This window comes from Helicoverpa armigera, chromosome 15 (assembly GCF_030705265.1).
Source record: "Helicoverpa armigera isolate CAAS_96S chromosome 15, ASM3070526v1, whole genome shotgun sequence".
NCBI lineage: Eukaryota > Metazoa > Arthropoda > Insecta > Lepidoptera > Noctuidae > Helicoverpa > Helicoverpa armigera.
In genome coordinates, this window is record NC_087134.1 from 4,961,514 (window position 1) to 4,978,738 (window position 17,225).

The 17,225-nt window shown below is 34.1% G+C and overlaps 1 protein-coding gene across 1 annotated transcript; it reads right to left on the reverse strand.

Annotated features, from left to right (window-relative positions):
• Positions 1–8,419: 8,419 nt before the first annotated feature.
• LOC110376356 (ejaculatory bulb-specific protein 3) lies at positions 8,420–10,936 on the reverse strand. The gene is made up of 3 exons (XM_049845156.2): positions 10,799–10,936; positions 9,602–9,795; positions 8,420–8,872 (listed from the first exon to the last, which is right to left on the reverse strand). The coding sequence occupies exons 2-3, from the start codon at positions 9,792–9,794 to the stop codon at positions 8,682–8,684; spliced, it is 384 nt and encodes a 127-aa protein (XP_049701113.2). The 5' UTR covers position 9,795; positions 10,799–10,936; the 3' UTR covers positions 8,420–8,681.
• Between the last annotated feature and the right edge of the window lie 6,289 nt (positions 10,937–17,225).

A 17,225-nucleotide genomic window follows, 5' to 3' on the forward strand; every position in this document is an offset into this window, starting at 1 on the left:
CATAATACTTTGATTGTTTGCATTTCAGGCGGTACGAAACATGTGAACCTCAATCCTAAATATTTTCGTTCTCGAACAAATTAACCAGCTTTTAAATGAAGTCGTTTTAATAAAGGGTAATTCAAATGCCAATATATTTTCTGCTGCGTTGATATTTTGTGCCTAACTTTTTACAATACTCAAAACTCTAGAAATATTCATGGAATTCACCAGGAATCTACCAGAGCAGCATTTTAGCTGAGAAGGAATCCTAGTGCTCTTTCTTTCACATTACAACATAATTCAGACCATCGAAACGGGCAACTATATTTTTATTGAATTCTTATATCAAAACTTGTAGATTTGAGTATTCGCTGTAACTAAGATCAAAGAGATTTCACTATACTAAATCATTCGACTACATAATCAATGGTGCTCGGCTTATGACAGGATCGATAGGTACTCGTTAATCGGTTTTAACATTTATTGACGTCAATGGTTTTTGCGAACTGTCTCCGAGCTTTATTAGGGATTGATATAGGACCATACAAGACCAATACCTACACATATATTATTACAAAATGCTATCGTGTATTTTCTTGTAAAACACTGGTACTCAGCTGCATCTGGTTAGACTGGAAGCCCACCAAGATAGTTTGGAAAAGACTCGGCAGATGATGTATTTTTTTTGTTTTGTAGATAAAATTGTTTGGGACTTAATTTAATAAAGATATTTTGCGATTAAAACCGCGGGGTATTGCTAGTGAAGTCATATTCATTCATACCACGTTTATTGTTTTACATATTAACACTATTAACATACAGAATATTAAATTAATTGCACACTGAAAATTTTTAAATATTAATATTCCGGCATTCAATTTAAATCTAAAGAAACTTTTTACGTTATCACTACCTTTGTTTATAATTAGGTTTTATATTACATCTGTTTGTTTCCGAAATAAACATTAATTGAAATAAATATTCAGGTAAATATAAACGGTATTATATAACATGACTTAGCAACATTTTAATAGTGCAGTCATTGAAGCGAAAAATACGGTCAAACCTCCGAATTTTTTTATTGTGAACCGATTTGCATGAAATTTTGGAATTAGGTTCATCTTACCCTTAACTTCAAAAGTGAATATGATTTGAACTCCGCCACCCCCCCTGGGGGTGGTTGCCACCCCTTCTTTGGGGTGAATATTTTTTTTGCAAAATAACCTCGGATATCGATAGAAGACCTAATTTTAAGCTAAAGTTGTTTTTAAAGTTTTAAAAAAAATCCAATACTTTTCAAGTTATTGGCAATTGAAAATTCGCAATTTTTTCACGTTTTTCATCGGTTTTTTGCAAATATCTCCAAAAATATACGTTTTATCGAAAATGTATAAAGAACAAAATTGTAGCAGGTAAAACAACGAACAATTTGTTTTTTTTATAAAGTGTTCTAAGTGCAATATTAAGCTAGATATTAAAGATAAAAGCCGTTTTTTATTTTGCTGAAATTTAATCGACGTAGTTTATGCCATCTATTATTTTAGTAAGTTGATCAATTTACGAGTTTTATTATTTTCCGGTGACATATATACACATTACAATAGTTGTGACTCTTTATTATACTGCCTACTTTCACATTGCTCCAAATATTGACTATCCGAAGTTTTCAGTTACTAAGTAGAAAAAAATATGACAAGTTTTTGGACCGTAACTCCTTCAATTTTCATTCTATCACAATTTATAAAAAACCACTGTAAAAGTAATTAAGAGAGCTACAACATCCATCATTGCAATATATAGTAAAGAACTTTTTTCTAAAACGGTGAAGGGTTAAAGGGCTCAAGAGAGGCTGTAATTGCGCTGCCACGCGCTCTTTAAACAATCATATCTCCGTCAATTTTTGTTCGACAGAAAAAACAAACAAACCAAATTGTTTGTCAGAAAAATACCAAATTTTTTTATCAGTACACTTTTATACGTATCTGTCGTAATTTTTGAGATATTATGAAAAACAAGTGGGTTTTTCTTTAATTTGAAATTTTGTTCTTTTCGTTAATCGTGACTTTTTTGAAAAATATCTGTCCTGAAGCAGCCAAACTGATAGTATCTATCAAACTCTTCATAATAAAGTTAATCCTAGGCGGAATACGATTAATTTTAATTTTGGTGGAAATGGCACTTATGAAACCCATTGATTTAAAAGAAAAAATATAAGATGCTCCCCTTATTTGCAATACAGCTCACTTATTTTACGTGCCAAAGACTTTTAATAGTGCTCATCTTAAAGCTTATTTCAAGCACTACAAAACCCATTTGTATTAGAATGTATAAAATGCATCTACTCGCCGCTACATGGCATTGACCACAACGAATAAATTTCAGACAAAATAAAAATCGGCTTTGATCTTTAATATCTAGCTTAATATTGCACTTAGGACATTTTATAAAAAAAAAAACAAATTGTTCGTTGTTTTACCTGCTACAATTTTGTTCTGTATACATTTTCGATAAAACGTATATTTTTGGAGATATTTGCAAAAAACCGATGAAAAACGTGAAAAAATTGCGAATTTTCAATTGCCAATAACTTGAAAAGTATTGGATTTTTTTTAAAACTTTAAAGACAACTTTAGCTTAAAATTAGGTCTTCTATCGATATCCGAGGTTATTTTGCAAAAAAAATATTCACCCCAAAGAAGGGGTGGCAACCACCCCCAGGGGGGGTGGCGGAGTTCAAATCATATTCACTTTTGAAGTTAAGGGTAAGATGAACCTAATTCCAAAATTTCATGCAAATCGGTTCACAGTAAAAAAAATCGTAGCAATAATGCTTCAATGACTGCACTATAAAGAGTTATTCCCAATTTGTCATTAGTACCGATTGGTCACCAACTATTTTTTCCATACACCAAATCCCAATTGGTCATTCGAGCAAAATAAATAATTTAATATTTAAATTTTGAGTTCCGATTCGTCACCCGCATAAAATTTCACGTATCAGAGTACCGTCAGAAATAAAAGTGTTAGAAGAAATTTTAAATGAAAAACTTCGATGTAGGTAAAGGTATAGCTCTCATATAAATATAATAAAATTTACATTAAAACACAGGTGAAGACAACATGGGCATTTTATAAACCCGAAAATGTGACTCGATACTTTTTGTGCCGGTAACAAAAGTACCAGGGGCCCATAACTAGCAAAGAGATTGTATACATAAAAATGATGAATGATGGTGTAAATTGGTATGTTTATCTACAATTAGGAAAAAAACGTAAAATCCTGACACTCTTGACTGCTATACTCCTGTAAGTTATGCGGTCCTAGTACATGGTGGGCAGTTCCATGGACACTCGTTGATTGGTATATTACTCATCTGATTTATGCGATCCTGGTATTTTGGTTTTGGCCGTGCGGTGTGTGACGCCGTTGAAATCGCGATTTTATTAATAGCGTCTTGCCATATCCGGAAAAAACATAACCAAAATAAATAAAAAAAAAAAACATATTACAATATTGTAAAGCTTATCTTGTTGACAGTACTTTTTACGAAATAAAGTACGGATGACCAATTGGGACTAAGCAAAATAAAATATTTTATTGAATGACCAACTGGGACACGTTTTTTATGGATGCCAAATCACTAAAATGACGAATCGGGCATAACTCATTTTAAATTGGCATTGGATATCCTAATTGCTCGTAGAACACTGAAATATAACATCCGCATCACACATCAAACAATCTTATATCTAAGTGGCTATTTCCCGCGATTTCAATAGCTTCCTAGGAGACTACTTCCCGTGCTCGAATTTAGCATATGACACTCACAAATATTCATCGCAGGTTTCTATTGATAAAATAATTACCTACCTATCAAAATTCCAACACAACCTCTCATAATATCAGTATAAAAAAAAAGTTTATACACCAACCATGCAGCTACCTACTTAGTGCAATTTCAAATCGTTGCTGGATTTCCCCATCTATTTTCGGACTTGTATGGGCAGGTCATACATATACAGCCTGTTATCTTTACGTCATTGCTCCCGATGTTATCTATGGTTCAGGATGGTGTACCATGTTGACAGCCAGTAATATGACGTCAGGAAACCGGCCTCATTTTAATTGGCACGGTTGGTTAACCCTTGCGGGGTTTTACGCCTTGGATGTTTTATGATAAGTAGCAGCCTAGCAGCCTGCTGTAGTTTTCCGAGACATTGAATAGACTTGAGTGAGATTTGCATTTGTCAATTCGATTTAAGTAACTCGGTTTTTAAACATATGAACATAGAAACAATGAAAACTCCGTAATTGCCTACCTATTTTGTCAGTGCCTTTCTCGGGAAAAAAATATCAAGGAGATAAAAGGAATTATTTACAATCTCCAAACCTCTGTTTGTTGTTTTTCTCTATTTAGCATTATCTATCGCTACAGTCTAATCAAATAATCTTCCGCGCGAATTTTCAGTTTAATTAATTTATGTCTCCTAGTTAAGTTGGTGAATCGGATCAATATACTTCCATTGATAATGCACAATTATGATTTTATAATAGCAGCTCTAATATAAAATCATAATAGTGTCTTATGGGTAATCTTCTTCAGCCAACTAAAAAAGCCTGTAAAAAATGTTGCTAAAATTACCTACATTAAGGAAAAAATGAATGAAGAAAAATGAATGAAGAATTAATTAAGACTGTTCTAGTGATATAAATTCTAAAGACTTAAGTTTTCATAAACTTAAAAAACAAAAACCAAGCGCCTGCTTTATTTGTTTTTATTTAAACGATGCATTTTAGTATTTCAAGGTTATCATTATAATACTAGATGCTAGCTTCTGCCCGCTACTTTGTCTTTATGACTTTTATTATATATTCTTATACGAATAATAAATTACTTCAGCCTAGTGTAAATTATAGTTTGTTTGAGTTAATTAAAGGAAGTTTTCTTACTATGAAACCGCAATACTACTAAAAACATTCCATGGCATAATTTCGCAGAAACAATAAGGCATGTATTTAACGCGGCGACTAAGTAAAACGAATATAGGTACTAAAAAATAATAGAGTGGGTACCATTTATAATGGGTTGGCAGCTAATAAGGAGTATCATAATAAGTAAAAGATAGCATATTAATATATCACTTATGAGGTCCGTTTTAATTTAAACTAGCATCAAGTTTTTCTTTTGGCAACTGAATTAATATCTAAGCGAAAACTTAATGATGACAATAAAATAGAAAATGGGCATTCATAAATAATACAAATCAGGTTCTATTTAAAATTGTTTGGTTGAAGAATAAATATAAACTAGCTCATATTATAAATATATTGTGCGACTTTTTAATAGCTTTAAATAAACTCTAAAATGGCATGAAGAAAAAATATTTTGCGGCTGTTATTTTCAAAATTATAGGTGAATAGCATGGAAGTAAGCATGCAACATGTAGCAAGCATGACTTCTGTCACGGCTCCGGCGCTGCGGGGCTCCGGCGGTCCCATGTGAGCTTATCGTCGCAGATGGTTTTCACGCTCACCACCGCAGCTTCGGCTTGCTGGCCGGCTCTGCCGGCCAGCCTCAGCCGCGGCGGCGAGCGTTAAAACTACCTGCGCCTCAGTTCGCAGGCCGCCTCGCCCCTCCGCGCCTACGCGGTTTTGAATTGCACTCTAGGGGTAGGGCAGACAAGACTACGTGGAGTCGGTTTTGCAGCGATTCGTTTTCGTCACTAACTTCAATGTTTAATACAATGTTTTTCTAATTGAAGGTTATAAATGGCAATATGCTAAATAAAATGAATCCAAATTAAATTCTACCATCTTCATAGTGCGCCAAGTGAGATAATACCACCGCACCTTCCGCCGTTTTCATGAAATTATGATAACAAAATATTAATAATTAACTCTTATTCCTTTTTATTGTACTCCTTTTAATATTTAGAGCTATCCACAAAGCGAAGCCTGAAACTGGGTTTTTAGTCGGCACGAAATAGTTGGTAATATATTATCTTTGCCACCCAACTCACATTATTAGTCGCCAAGTCATTATAAATAGCTCCTCACCTAATATTTCAATTGACTGGTATAGTTTATTTGCTACCCAAACGCAGCTGCTAGTTTTTAGTTTTTATAACACCCTTAATTTTGAACCTTACTTATTATAATAGTCGCGAAAATATTTAATCGCTGGCAAGTTATTTTATTTGTTGCAAACATTTGTCGACTTTTAAGTTATTAGTCACCCGGAAAAAAATAAGCCAAACAATAACTGTATTGAAATGTATTCAGGTCAGTCTCAGAACTCGGAAACTCGGAAAATCTTGTTTTGATGTAAATGGATTCACATGGAATATAATTTGCAATACCTACCTTGTGTATTTACGCAAAAAACTTAGGTACTTGTGAGATGACGTCAATTAGGAAAAATCTTGAAGATGAAGACAGGCTGCGTCGACCCCAAAGAATAAATTGGGCCAAGGGCAGGTGAATGATGATTATTCACTTACACTTACCACTTTTTTACTTAAGCGACATACGATTCACATTCGACTGAGATCCGATCCCGACTCAATTACGATTGAAGCGTATATGGCATTCCGCTATTTTTTCTTTGAAATAAACGTTTTTGTCCTTTTATGATTGTAGAGCAAACTACCGTATACCTAGATACTTAGCAGACCAATCGCAAACCAATCGAATGTCGTCGTTGGAATACGATTGGTCTTATATTAGTAGCAGAATGCCCGATATGGTTAAAACTGCTATTGCAATCATATTGCGATTCAATTTCTATTCGATTTTGACATTATTAACTTAGGAGAATCGGGCCCCAGATATTACCTACTTACGTCACAACGTTTATCTCACAAGCTTCGTTAACAGCATCTTATCTTATTTCCATCATCAACATAATTTACAACGTTTAAAATTACTTTAATCAAAATAAAACTATTATAATTGGTTACGGAATTCACCAATTAAAGTTCTTAAAATAATAATTGTAATTAGTGCCGGTTCTGCTCGCAAGTTTATTTACTACTAGCCGTTTTTCCGCGGTTTCACCCGCGTCCCGTGGTAACTACTGCCCGTACCGGGATAAAATACAGCCTATGTTACTCGCAGATAATATAGCTTTCTAATGGTGAATGAATATTTAAAATCGGTCCAGTAGTTTTTGAGCCTATTCATTACAACCAAACAAACAAAGTTTTCCTCTTTATAATATTAGTATAGATCAACATCTACTTTTTACTCTCATACGTTTTGGTTACTAGCAACGCCATCTACCGTATTACTCAGGTACTAACTAAAGAGCATTTAAACTAAACAAATGTGTCGATCGCAGGCTGTCATCTTGTTCTATCCGTGTGTCACACAATAAAAAAACCAGGCCCACGTTTGGGGAAGTTTGGAGATTTAATTTGAATAAATTAATTAGATGAGATAGCGACTCTATTGTATAGACTGACTCACCTTATGTAATAATAGTCATGTTTTTTTTTATTTTACATCGATTACCTATGTACTTATATTTTTATTGTAATTACAAACTTTTTCTTCGCGGCTTTTCAGGGCGAGTTGATCCAATGGATGGTCACTGCCCAAGAGTCCTTGTAGATTGTAGATTCCTAAATAGGTACCTAAATCAATGTTTGTCGCGATAAGTCCTTGGATGGGTGACATGACCATCTTGTCATGACGAGTTTCTCCGTATATCCCGGCTGTCAATTGAATATCTTTGGCAGTCGTTAAGGTTAGTCAGAAGCCAGAAAGTCTGATAAATGAAAGGCAGTCGCTCTACGTAAAACCTGAACTCAGCTTCGACCGGTTATATTGGAAGTCGACCCTAATGTAGTTGGGAAAAGGCTAGGCAGATGATGACACTAATGTGTCTAGCAAAATAAATGTTAAAAAGACCGATGCTGAGTAAACGTTTACCGATTCCTAGGAATACATAGATCGATGTGTAAGTATTTGTATTTATCTTGCGAATCACACATCAACTCAAATAATTGCCTTGCCAATGACGTTAGTGTCAAAGTTTATTTAGTGACAATGATGATATTTATTCGTGAAATTATTGCGAACATTTACGTTATAATTACAGTAATTAACATTTATTTACAACAATAACAACGCAATTAAAGAGTTTATGTTACTGCATGAATATTTTTATACTAATGTCCTCTCCATTGTCTCTAATCTTTGTACCTTTTATATTGTATGTTAAATAAACCTGTATATTATTTAAATAATCAAAAGGGCTCCAGGTAAAGACGATATAAATAAAACAATTTCTTCCATCTCAAGCAAACAACCAATTAGAAAAACGATGTCATACCTACCGAAGTCAAAAAGTCCTAAAGATGAATGTTCTATTTCGTACTCATAAAGGTTATTCACACATTTAGGATTAACGAATAAAATAATAATTACAATCGATTAACAAAAAATAATTTATTACAAAAATGTACTACACTAGGTATTACTGTAACTCACAAGCCTTGATATAAAAAATACTACACCTCAGTAACACATACAAATACATACATATTTCTCAAAGTAAAAAAAATACTTCGAACAGAATAAAGTAAACGCCGATCGTTGCAGAACAAATTTTTGCTGCAGCGCTTTTTTTACATTTTACATAACCAACAAAAAGTTTGAATCAATAGTTTACAATCCAGCTTTTCAATAAAGCGCTTTAGTGCTTAAGTTCCCTGAGTTCCTGTTCGTGTTTGGCGGTGTATTTCGACTCGGGGTCGTACTTGGCCTTCAAGCGGTTCCAGTAGCCTTCTTCGTGGTTGATGAGGTGGGCCAAGACCTTGCGAGTGCCCTTGCGCTGGTTCTCTGTGCACTTCGCACAGTCCTCCTCGAGAGCTTCGCGAATGTGAGCTGGAAAATTGATGGAAGGTTAATTAGAAATGTTGAAAATAACATCATAAGAAACGAGACGTCAATATATTTAAGACAAATTATGATGTTAATCTACATATGTACCTCTATGCAAGTAGTTTTATCGTCAACACTGAGCTGCTTGGAATAATAGGCAAGACAATAGGTACCTACTACAAAAGGAGCCAGCTAAACTATAAGTTGTAGTTTTTATATTATTGAGACCTTTAGAATTGGGAGCTATCTTTATTAGCATAACAAGAAATTATTAACTCTCATTTTGATACTTATACCTAAAATACTGGTTGGTCTAGTACTAGAGGACAACCATAATGTGCCAATTATAATAATTATGCGTACCTAATCATTTGCTATACTGGTCCTTAATCTGAGCAAGATCAAGACCGGTTATCAAAAATAATTCCGAATTGAAATACTCTATCCTTTAGTTTTAACTCATCCTAAAAATAGCTATAAGCGTCTTCAGGGTCTCATCTCTATTTTGAGCGTTGGTTAAACTATTGTGTTAAGTAAAGGGTAGACGTTTTGGGGGCTGTCTCAAGTAATTTTGACGTTTAAAGAGTGCTGTTTTTTAGCCTACTCTGAAAAAGTGATATTTGATTTGATTTGAATGTTACACTTTATCGTGAAAGCTTAGCACACAAACAGGCATTCGCATTCATCATTCACAGCATCATAACTACGTAAAGTCACATTTAAGGTACTTACATTTCAGTTCCTTGCCCTCCGGCGTACATTTTCCCTCTTCCAGGATACACTTGAGGTATGGCACCAAGAGGCGCTGGTTGGCGAGGATCTCATCCAAGTTGATGTTGTCGTACTTGCTGGTATACTTGGATTCAGGCCTGGCCAGGGTCACGGCTACCAGCCCGAGGAGGCATACTACTACGAAGGTCCTCATTCTGTAAGAAATTAAAGGGAATAATTTAAGTTAGAGTTCAGAGTTCGAGGTGTTATTTCGGGATCAAATGACTGCTTTTGGGAAAATAATTACAAAAGTATATGGTAATGGTATTGAATGTAACGCCATCATTGAAACTATCCTGAGAATCGGTAATACGAAAGTTTAAATAGGTAATATCATTATGCAATTAACATCTTATTCCGGTGAATAACAATAAATTCATCCCATAATAATTATGCACAAACCCTTTTCATAAACTTTGTAATCTTGCAAAGACCCACGCATTTATTATTTTGATTTAATCTTTAATGTAAATGATCATGCTAAACATGGCCATATTTTGAATTAAAAAGTGAAATAAGGGAACTTTATTTATTAAGAAGATTATCTGAACTTCATTATTAATGTATACCTTGACCGCTGATCTGACAATGACCCACGGTTTTATGGTAATCTTATCCTTGCCATACAAAATTATAACGAAAATATTACTAGGTAAACCCGAATCAAAACATGTTTCGGAATTCAAATTGAAAACAAAAGATATTCTGACCAGAAAAATATAAAGGGAACACCTAAAAGAAAATTATTTTCTCACTAATTTTAACAAAAGAATTAATTCCAAGTTAACATCACGAACTAAGGGCTGAAAAAGACGCGAATTTAAATGTACCCTACAGTGTTCACCTAAAAACTAAGTTTTTTTTAAACAGAAACCAACAATTACTTTTTTGCAGTTGATTGCTCAAAAGTCTGCACTACTAGATTTCTACATTCTATAATTTTTTATTCTAAAAAACAAAGCACTCCCAAAGACATCTTTGGTTATTATGCAAGTGGTCTGTAAGTATTGGGTAGATTATCTCGGTATAAGTTCCCTTCATAAGAACACATAATTTTCGAGTACATAATTTTCCTAAATATTTTTCAATATAAAAATCTCCCCTTCGACGACCAATGTCCCACAATTACTGACCCCCCTATTAAATGAACTGACCTACCTTAATTTTTGGTGTGAGTAGAACTGTCCTATAGCTCGGCACTGGACTTAGTAAATCACCGACTAGCCTCCACCACTTTTTATACTGAACATATTGACGTTTTGGTTCAACAGACAAACTAGTTTCCGTTTATTTGTCAAAATTCGTGGAACGTGATTTTTTCGCACACACGTTGTTGCCGAAAACGTGCGTCAGATATCTTGCGTTTTATCTCAATATTATGATTTTAGTTAAAGATTTTTTATATTTTCTGAAAAGTGGACACTGCCACTACTTTTGAATTGTTAGTAGCTATTTCTAAAAATAACTTGTCTCAGAGGCTTCTCTGATGAGAATTGCTGATGCTCTAAACAACACTAAAATCTGGGTTTAGCAAACTCTGACTTCTACTAATGAGATTATTTATTTTCATTAATTAATTACAGACATACATATGGCTCCTCTTATCAATCATCAGAAGAAGAAAAATAAATACGTCCTATAGAGAATACTTTCTGAACTGATTTAGCAAATAAAAGAAGAACCATTTTCCATACTATGTTCGAAATTGTACAGGTTTGAAGTAAAGTAGATTATCAAATATTTAACAACATAGTATTTCTATAATTAAACAGAAATTAAAAACAAACTTAATTATTTCGATATCGGAGAAACAAGATATTTAGAAGTTGAGCGTGTTCAGAGCGGGAGATGGAAGACTCTTCATTTGGATGCGTAAAGCAGTTCTAGCAGGGTTCTGTGGAAGCTACATTTGAGCTTATTATCTGGGTAAAGCTATGAAAACTGGTACTTTAATGTCCTTCCCCTAGGAGACAACAGGCCCGTGACAGCGGTGCGCGTTGTTCCACGAGCTCCTTAGAGAGTGTCAGCAAGCCCCAGTTGGGCCTACAAGGACGAAAGCTTGATAGAGAGAGCCAGGGCGAAAGCGTTACCGCGGTCCTGATACATAAAGAGCTTAAGAAGGAACATGGTGGGTTTTAGTCGATAGGTTAGAGTCAAGGTTAGAGTCTGACCCTCCCTCACACTGCACCTTAACGGAAGGGGTCATTTGAGTAACATCTTCGTTTGGAAAAACTAGGATGATGTTTAAAGAAGCAATAGTAAACATTTTCCGTCATACTGTTATTTGCTCTTGTCATTCAATTGCAAGAAACGTGAGGAACAGGTTTCTAATGGATTAGTAAGTGTTGACAAACACTTAAGTGTGTTAACCCAAGCTGCTATTGGTCATGTGTTAGTACTACAGGATATTTCTATGAGTCCAATTGTTGTCATAATAATGTAAAGAGAACTATAGTGACTCATAGCATCCGTCATACAATCAAGGAAGATATTGCAACCAGTTTCCTTCAGGGAGCCAAGCCGCCTATATGCTGCGTCACAGGCAAAGTTTTTCGCACTTCGCTGTCCACGATGCAGACTCAATAGTAAAATAATCGATATGTAACATATAACTCATGGGACAAGGAAGTTGTTAAAAAAATTGCAGAAAACATTACATCAATATCTTTCGAGAATTACATTTCGAAATGCATCGACTTTTACATCAAACATAGTCTGACGAAATCCTTCCCGCAAGTTTCGAGAACGCAGGTCTTATGAGGAAAGTAAATCTAGATCATATCTATCTAACACTATATAATCGAACTCAGATAACATTAGATAATCCGTCTTCCTCACTATAGGCTACAATCATTTATGTCTGGGACAGCAAAATTTGGAACAAACCTAACACTACAAAATCTATCTTTAGATCCTTGATTATTATCCTCGTCTGTCTAGTCTTATTATAGGCCAAATTCATTTATGTCTAGGACATCGACACAATGCATTAAGATTCTCATATCTTTATTGTTAGTTGCATAATCAATACAAAAACGTATCTCTGAGTCGCTCATTCGCACCTCTAGGTCAGCCATAAAGGTAAACAACAAACAAGAGACGATTCTCCTTAATTGACGTCATATGTTTAGGTGTTAAGAAATGACAAGCGCTAATCATGGTACCCAGTATTATCACCAATGAATTAACAGTCAAAAAAACCTCGGCGGCTACCGTAAACAACTTGTGCCTACCAAAGTTCAATAAAACTGGACGTTCAAAAATATTGTACTTTCTAAAACTACTTGAATCAAGAATATTGTATCTTTATAAATATCTTTACGAAACTTGAGCTGCTGTGAATAATGTAACAACGATACAGAATTATTTTTTAGTCTAAAAGTACTAAGTCTATTCTAGAAACACTACCCACTATATAACTAGTTATAATACTTGTATCCCTGACAAGAAATCACTTTTACGATTCCTAATTTAATGGTTGGAACCCTATTTCTTTGATCTGAGGTTGGAACTGCGTCAGTCACACCGCTGAGTTTGCTTATCCGTGGTTTTTTCACCCTCAATAGTTTTATTTGGCGGGCCCATTGCCCTATATATTACGCTGCTATATTTTCCGCTATAGTATGTTTGTGGATCTGCTTCTTCCACTGATCTATTCATTCTTTCATACCACGCATGTACCAATTTAATAAACCCATTCATGTCTTTAATCTTGGATATAAAATGTATGTCAACAGTTTTATTACAAGAACAACACAAATGTGATTGACGCTTTATCCCTTTAGGTAGGTAGATACCTACCCAAGTATTACGAAATAACTTTAATGACTGTTTCTTGGTAAGGAGGTTTAAAAATAACAAGAGAATATAAACAAGGTTTGACTTTGACGAGGAAAATATTATTTTGGTAGAAGGACACATACGTCAGCAACTACCTTTTTCACCATGATAGTGGGAGTAGGAGGGATGATTGATCAAATTGAGGACCTATCGAAGGACCCACTGGGTTTTTGTGACAGAATTGGTTATTTGCTCTAATTCTTATTTTAATATAATTTAGTAAGCAATAAAAGACACAATATTATATAGACATATATATTTAAGATGAGTGGGTAGAGAATATCTGATAAATAAATGCGAAAAAACCCCGTCCATGAAGCATTCTACAAGCATACGAATTCTCACATTAATTCACCGACACGTATTTATTTATGTTATGAATTACGTCGGTTTCTGACTACTTACTGGAGAATACAAAATAGTGACTCACACCGGTAGTTTTTTCCAACTTTTAACAAGAAAAACATTAAAAATATTTCCAGAGCAATTTAATAATACTAGTAACTTTTATATAATATTTCAAGGCATCAAGGCCGTAATATCTTGATTTTTCTTATACCTTTCGGTATTTTTTTTTCTCATCTTACGACGAATCTCTTATGACGAATTATTGGTAAGTACTGAATTAATCTTCCTGTCAAAAATGTGTAGTTTATGTATTTAAAATATAACAACTTACCTTAGATTATTCTGCTCGTAGTTTCAACAGCTAACTTAGCACATTCACATAAGTGACTGCAGACTTCAAGATAGTTCACAAACAATCATGTGATTATACACCTTATAATTGTAGGTGAGACCTACAATTTTATGTGACATGTGCCAGAAGATATAATTTTATCTACATACTAGCTTAATCTCGCGATTTTGGCTTGACAATAGATCATAAGCCTGACTTATCCATTCGCATCTAGGACATCTGCTTGTTTTATTTCACCAAGCTTAAGTTGTTCAGTATATTATGGTTCATCTAAATAAGTTTTCATGTATCATAATGACAGATAAGACAAGAAAAACATATAAATACATAGTTCTACTTACTTTTTGCATTGTGTAGATTATGCTCTTACTAAACTAAACATAAGCCGCTTCCATAGAGCAAATGTAGAAAATACTTTACTTACATCGTAAATGCAGGGGACGTGGTCATAAAAGGTCAACTAGATTGTATGGTATGATCCCAAGGGGATTTCCCTCATGTCTCAGACAATGGAAAAAATATTTAAATGCTGTAGCTGTAAGTAGATAAGTACCTACCCAAAATAATTCCACAGTAAAAGTGACCGAACGTTTAGTTGGAAGGCAAAAACATGAATCTCATCAAACTGTTAAGTCCTCAAATACATATCTGATTATTGTAATATGCGAAGACCATACATAAGTACCTATGTATGCTGTCCAATAGCCCAATAAAACTATCGGCTGTCAAAAAGTTTTCAGTCTACAATCTTCAACTGCAACTTTGTATTATCTGATAAGGCTTCATAGGCGAAGACCAGTAGTGATATATTATTAAAACAGTCTAATTCTATGCATTATAATGATCCACGTGCGTCACAATAACGTTACGTAGCACGAAGTAACTTGAGCGACAAGAGTGCCCTTGTACCATAACTATCAAGATGAGGAAAACCACGGTTTATCACTCTATTTACATTATTCTTGTTAAATCGAGGTTAATGTAGTAAGAGGAAGCATTGTTTTTTTACTAGCAATTATACTGGTATATGGTCACTAAGTCATAAATGCAGTAAGTCGAAGCACTTATCGTAAAAATGTTATTGTCTGATGATGGTGCACTTTAAGGATAGGTATGAACTTAAATATTAATTCAAAATGTGTGAGATTTAATATTTAATTGTAAGTAGGTAAGATTCAATGTGTGTCTAGAGCATGACTTATTGATGAAAAGTAATGATTGTCTAGGGACTCATGTAGAAGTCAGTTAGGTATGTAAGTACCTGCAGTTGACTATTCAATTTTCTTCCGTTAAATCTTAGTCCTGAAAATTAAGATCATCAAAAAATCGACTAAGATCCATATTCAAATCCAAAATATTCCGAATAGTCCCATAAAATCTTCAAATAGATCAATGGTACAGAAAACCCAAAAAAAATCCTTCACAAATAAATCCTGGAAATCCCAAGCCGTTATAAGAAACACAACATCATTAAGTATCGTTAAATAATTCAATTAAGATCGTTTTACTCTTAGTTTACTAAATAAGTATTATTTTTAGAGCACAAAAATATTCCGAGTGCAATTAAAAACTTAGACAAAACAACGTAGGTAAACGGGTTTTGATACGCTCATGTAGTTTATACCTTAGAATAAGAATAAGCATCTTGTGTTCATTCTTCGAAATAAGTTCTTACACGCTAACTTCTGCCGGCGATTCTATCCGCATGCCATGGGAAGAACTTCACTCACCTGGATAAAAAGTATTATATAACCTTCCTCAATAGGTAGATGTCGCATCTAACACTGAAAAAATCTTGAAATCGGCAGCTTTGTAAAACTACCTATGCGTAAATAGACATGAACAATTATTAAAATTAAAAGAAGATAAGTAATCCCTTTCTTTATGTACATACACACATTTTACAGGAATAGGCTGATTATACGAGTGGTAAAAGTGTTAACTACTAGTTATATTTTGAGTAAGTAATAAGCTAGGGATACGTTTACTTCTATTTTTAGTTTTCCCACAAATATTGTTCAAGAAGCTAGCGTCATTGACCATCGAGGCTATTAAGCCTTTTAGCTTTTTTACTCACTGACACGAGTACCATTTTATTGTTTTAAAACCACACACAACCTTCAAAATGCTCAAATGTTACTTAAAATAATCCAAAAGATATAAAACCATAGTTATTTACAAACGTATTTCATCTCAAATTATATGGTCGTTGTTGTTATTTATCTTTTTAAGTTACCAAAATAGATTCATACCAAATTATTGTAATAGGCACCTTTATAAATACATAACCTTTTAGCGACAATGAATGTCATTCTCGATAGTAAATAAAATGAGTGTTTTTGTATGATATCAGATACCTACACACACAGATATCAGATTCACAATGACGGATTTTCGAGACGACCGAGTGGGATGGCCCGGTTGGCGTTGTCTTTCCTGAAAATTGCCTCAAACACCTACATATTTCTCTATGTCTATCCATTTGATGTCAAATCTATCCCTTTAATTTCGTACGTGATGTCATTGACGTGCCTTTTGTTTCATTAAAGATTTGTTGACTCTTTCTTACATTATCAATCTGTCCCTTTCATTTCGTGCATGACGTCATTGGCGTGTGTTTTGTTTCAGTTTAAACATTTATTTACTCTTTCTTTCACAATAAGTCTGTCCCTTTCATTTCGTGCATGACGTCATAGGCGTGTGTTTTGTTTTATTAAGCATTTGTTTACTCTTTCTTTCACAATAAGTCTGTCCCTTTCATTTCACGCGTGACGTCATTGGCGTGTGTTTGTTTCAGTTTAAAACATTTATTTACTCTTTCTTTCACAATAAATCTGTCCCTTTCATTTCGTGCGTGACGTCATTGACGTGTCTTTTGTTTTTTAAGCATTTGTTTACTCTTTCTTACATTATCAATCTTTCTCTTTCATTTCGCGCGTGACGTCATTGACGTGTGTTTTGTTTCATTAAAAAAGCTCAGTACAGCGAGTCAGTACAACGTTTTTTAATAAGTTTTTAAAATTCGATTGCCTGCTCGAATGTTCT